The 5,675-nt window shown below is 41.5% G+C and overlaps 1 protein-coding gene across 1 annotated transcript; it reads left to right on the top strand.

Annotated features, from left to right (window-relative positions):
• Nucleotides 1–646: 646 nt before the first annotated feature.
• Nucleotides 647–1,556, top strand: LOC103665201 (putative vomeronasal receptor-like protein 4). Its single transcript, XM_008693096.2, has one exon. It carries the CDS (start codon nt 647–649, stop codon nt 1,544–1,546), a length of 900 nt encoding a protein of 299 aa, XP_008691318.2. The 3' UTR covers nt 1,547–1,556.
• The last annotated feature ends 4,119 nt before the right edge of the window (nt 1,557–5,675 follow it).

Raw genomic sequence — 5,675 nt, 5'->3', positions numbered from 1 at the left:
AAAAAAATTGGAATAATCAGGAGACAAGCCAGGAAACTGTTATACTGATCAAAAGGAGGTATTTGGTGGATGCTGAACACAAGAAGGGGCACGATCACAGATGAGACAGGCTGAGTGTGTGAGCTGTGAAAGACGTGGGAGCGGGAGGAGTTATTCAGTCCCTGTTGTGGGGCGTGGGGAGGTGGAGAGGTTGAGAAGAAGACCCAGATTTTTTTGGAGGTAGCTGATGGTAATATCATATGACGAAGTAGAAAACACAGGCTGACATCAGGTTGGGGGAATTTTAGTTCACTTCAGCACATGCTGAGATTGAAAATATCTGGGATATAGAAACTATCAAACACATAGGTTGTCTTTGCTAGCAAAAAAATCTTAGTTGCAAATTTAGATTGTCGTATGCTCATCCCCAAGACTGTATTTCAGGCCACATAGATTCACTGATAGCGAGTGCCCAGAAGGACCGTATAAAGTTCTTGGACAAAACTCTGCTCCATTACATTCATCGTGACCCATGGCTCAGTGTCCCTGATACACCAGAAAAGGCCTCTGATAGGCATTATTCTTTGCAGATACGTATCATCGTTACGGTTGCTCTCTTCAAGAGGTGTTTGCTAGAGCCAAAGACCTTCTGCCCATGAAGTAAGAAATGTTTCTGATGATTATTAAAGGAACGTTACTGCTCTCTACAATTGGACCTGGCATTGCGGGGAACATCTTTGTTTTTGTGAATTATATGTGCATTTTCTTTTGGGACACGAAAAAGAAATCTACACATCTAATTCTCATCCACTTGGCTTTCACAAATATCATAATACTTTTTTCCAAAGTAACGTTAAAAACAATAGAAATTTTTGGTTTGAGAAACTTCCCAGATGATACAGGCTGTAAAACGTTTGTGTACTTGGAGAGGGTGGCCCGAGGCCTGTCGATCTGCACCACCAGCTTGCTCACCGTGGTCCAGGCCACCACCATCAGCCCCAGAGCCTCCGTGCGGGCCAGCTTCAAGCCAGCATCCACATGCCGTACCCTTTCCTTTTTCCTCTTCCTTTGGATACTCAATTCCTTGCTCAGCATGAACTTACTCTATTACATGAAAAACATCAACAGCCTAAACAACTCACAGTTTGGTCAAAGTGGCAGGTACTGTTACTTCCTACCAGCAAGCCAGACAATGAAGTGGATGTTTCTCATTCTCATGGCCCTGCGAGATCTCCTCTTCCTGGGACTGATGGGCTGGGCCAGTGTCTACATGGTACTCATTCTCCATAAGCACCACAAGAATGCCCGCTACCTGCAGAAATCCAAGGTTCTCTACCACATCCCCCCCGAGATACGAGCGGCTCACAGTGTTCTCCTTCTGATGCTTTGTTTTCTGTTCTTTCATTGGGCAGATTGTATCATTTCTTTACATTTACAGTCATTACTTGAGAATAAGTTCATAAAGTTCATCATTGTAGACATCTCAACGGTCGGTTATGCAATTGTCAGCCCATTTGTGCTGATTCACAGAGATGGACGTCTGGCTGAATGTTGGCACTTTCATTAGGACTTGAGAAAATGACTGTTTCCTTGATCCCTTGGGTAGCAAGTTTGAAATAAGACATTTTATAGCAGCGAGAAAAAAAAATGAAGAGTAGCTTCAACAAATTAAAATATGATGTTACACAGCAAAGCTGGTGACCAGTAGCCCTGAGCTGACACAGGGGACTGAGCCTTCTTCTGTCCATCCCGCCCCCCTCGGGAAGGGTAAGCCAATTCCAGTTTTCCTGCTTATAAGATGCCTCTTTCACCATCAGGCTTCCTACAGGAAGGAGAAGAATCTGCCAAATTCCTTCAAAATGCTAATGTATATTCTCTTTGACTTGTAAGTTTCACTTCTAGGAGGATTGCTCAAATGTGAATTACAGTATAAAAACTATTATACATTGGGGCGATTTTTAAAAATCATGAACTAAATATCCAGCAAACAGGCTATTTTGCTGGCCATGTGAATATGTCCTAAAGGATCCAGCCGTACAATGGGATTTTACTGAGCTTCTGAAAGAATGGGTGAGCTCAACGTGTATTGCCATGGAATGATGAGCAAGGTGTGCTTGTAATTAATAAAAGATAGGAATTCAAGAGCAATGGTATTCAAAAATGGAATGGAATATTTTAACTCGATCTTATCTCCTTCTTTTGCAAGAATGCAAAGGAAACTTAAAACAGTTTTACCTGGTTTCAGAGAAACTAGGTAAGTGAAACAAGTAAGTAGAATTTCCTTTTACATCATTCTATATTTTCTAAACTGTAAAATCTTTGAATATATCTTGTAAAAGATGAACAAAATATTCATTTTGCAAATAACATGTGGCTTGTGTCAAGACATATTTGTTAGTGCCCTGACACTGCCACGGTCCTTGCAGCCTCATACTGGTATCCCATCAGCGAGCTACACAATAATTTGGTTTCTACAGTAGTTTGAATAAGAAATTTGGCCTATATTTTTCTTAAATTGGAACCTAAATAGGTATTTGGGTAGAATTCATCATTTCAGCAAAAAGATATGTCTTCGAGCTGTTTTGAAAAACACTCGATGCTCTTTTACTGAGTTCACATCTTTACAATACAAAATCTTAGAACTGATATACAGATTTTCCATCCCGTTTTTAAGAATGCCTGTATCATGTCTGTTTAATTGCCCTTGTATCATTTTGAGGTTTTTTTACTTCTCTACTAAACTTCCCTTTGGTTTTGTTGTACATGTCAACACAGTTTTAAGTAACTTATTTATGTTATTATGCTATATTGTAATATGTGTAGGAGCTTAACTTCCTGATATTACTGTGGGTGCCTGAAGGCCAGGACTACACGATTTTTCTTAGTTTGCATAACTTTCCTATGACATCTTTTTCTGTCATAGAGAACAGGACAGTATAAGCACTCCCTGAGCCAGTCGTTGGTAACTGACCCAAAAGGAAGGGATGGAAGAGGTCGGAAATGAAATTAAGAATGACATTTTAAAATTAATTATGAAGAAGAGATTATTGAGCACTAAAAATAGAAAGTGTCCAGATGAACATGGAGATGTGTGGTTGGTGACCAAAAACGGTTAGGATCGTGTGTTAGTCCGGGTCCTCCAGAGAAACGGGATCAGTAGGAAATATCTCTATCTATATATATGTATCTCTCTGCAATGACAGGAATTGGCTCACTCCGTGATGGGGCAGGGAAGTCCCACAGTCTGCTGTGTGAAGCTGGAGACCAGGAAGCCCGTGGGATAGCTCACTATGAGTCCAAAGGCCTGAGAACCAGGGGGCTCCTTGCTTAAGTACCCAAGTCTGAGGGCCCGAGAACCGGGAGCTCCCAGGTCAGAGGGCCGGAGAAGACGGACTTGCTAGCTCACGAAGAGAGAAAGAATTCACCCTTCCTTTTTGTTCCATTAGGGCCCCTAACAGACGGGTGAGAGGGGTCCCTACTCCGTCTATTGAGCACATGCTAATCTCTTCCAGAAACACCCTCATGGACAAATTCAGTTTTACCACCTCTCTGGGCATCCCTCAGATCAGTCAAGTTGACACACAAAATTCACGATCACAGAGAGCCTGGCATTTAGGTTCTCAAAGAAGTGCTATTCTGTGCTTCCCTTGGAAAAGTTAGAATTGAGTTGAGAAATTGAAATTGAATCTAGACTCTTCTACAGAAAGTAATTTCAGATTGAGAAACACATGATTAAATTGTACCCATGGACAGGAGTGGGGGGTAGGAAACAAAAACTGGGAATACTGAAGTGTGGAACACCCTGACATGGCGGGGAGCCCCATCAGCTATCGCTCGCCTCTCATTTATAGTTTTGTTACCAGTAAAATAGAGTAGGAAGGGGAAGTCTGCATCAATTTGGCCAGTGAAATCTTCCATAAGTTTTGAAGTGATGATAACTGAAAATGTCTCAGATTTGGTGAAATACAAACTTCTAGATTCAAAAAGCTAAGAGAATTCTAAGCAGTATAGACTCAAAAATGTTTGTATCCAGATCAATTATAATCCAGTTTGTAACCCTGAAAACGAAATATCTTGAAAGCAGCCAGAGTTAAACGATATATTACCCACAATTCTTAAATGACAATGGATTTCTTAGAAGAAACCGTGGACCTGAGATGAAACTTTATTGATCATCTAACCCTACTAAGTTCCTCCTCTGACAGGTGATCCATAGTGAGACTTGGAGTCTCCAGGAAGCATTGTCAGTTCGGAGCCAATGACCATGAATCTCTGAAAAGACTGATTCTATCCCTTTATCTACTTCAGTCCCTGTAGTGCATGACTGCATGTCCCTCTGGGGCTGGCTGGGGGGAAGATTCTCACTGTACGTTCTTGACAATGTGGTAGGTTTCTTCATGGGGATCTATCTTCCCCAACATTCAAGGGCCTCTGGGTCATGGAACTGGCTCAAGTCTGGAAATGATTAAGGATCCACGATTATCCATGATGTTTCAGTGATTCAAGTCAGGTTTCTATTCACCAGGCCTGGAATTTTTCTCCTTTTCCAGACCCAGTAAGACTTTAGTAGACCTCTTACATACATCAGTTCTACAGAACCATAATCAACGAGTCGATGCCAAAGAGCTCTGCGAGTCAGACTGTTTGATTAATGTCCATTAAGGTAATGCTGGCGTGCTTATTTTTGGTGATTAAGTGACATCACTTGGCACCTGTCTTTCTGGCTTCAAGTTATCCCCACTGTATGTAGGCATTCCAGTTACTGGTAGTAACTCCTGATGTAATTTTTATTTGTAGGGAAGAACTCCAACAAAGCTCTTACGATGCTGGGCCACACTCGTGAGTTCATGGTCACAGCTGTGGTGAAAGGCACGTGTTGTGGAGCCCTGCTGGTTTGGATGAGCAGATCCTACATAAGAAATACTTTAAATTCCAAGAATCTCAGAGCTTTCATAACTTCCTCTACAGTATACTAAGGATTTCTTGACATTTCCACTGCATTTAGTGTAGGCCACATTTGGGTTCATCTTTCAGTCCATCAACCTCTCAGGCTGTTCGAGCCATTCCCAGCCACTTAAACGAAAATACGGAATTCACAGTCTCTGTTGAGTGAGTCCATCTCAATACCTTGGGCCTTATCCATCTTGACACTCTTTTAAGCTTGATCCTACACCCTTCAGATCCGTTTCCTTACACACATATCTAGCTTGGACCGCAAACTATTTCGGGACTCTTTCTGAAATACAGATGGTGTATATCCTGAAATATACATGGTTTTGCTCTAAAACCTATCTTGCTTTAAAATCTATTCCAGGATTTTCATCTCTCCAAACAGGATTTTGAACTACCACAGTCATGCTTACCACCCTCCTCCTTTTCCTCCTTCTTTTTTTTAGTATGTACCACACCCAGTTTAGAGCCCAACCCAGGGCTTGCACTCACAACCCTGAGATCAAGACCTGAGGTGAAATCAAAAGTTGGATGCTTAACCAAGTGAGAGAAATTTTTAAATGAGAGCTATGGGCTGCTTTGGCCAGATTGCCAAGTACAAATATTTAAGTGTCCATGATACCTTAAAAATGAATATTTGACAACTGGCTAAAGTGATCAAACCACCACAAGAAATCACTGTTCATTTCCCCACTTCTTGTAGATACTGGAGATACAAAGAGCATCACAGTGCAAGTTGATGATTC

This window comes from Ursus maritimus, unplaced genomic scaffold (genome assembly GCF_017311325.1).
Source record: "Ursus maritimus isolate PB19 unplaced genomic scaffold, ASM1731132v1 scaffold_30, whole genome shotgun sequence".
Lineage (NCBI taxonomy): Eukaryota > Metazoa > Chordata > Mammalia > Carnivora > Ursidae > Ursus > Ursus maritimus.
The sequence above is the reverse complement of the archived record's forward strand: the minus strand, read 5'-3'. Positions and strand labels throughout refer to the sequence as shown.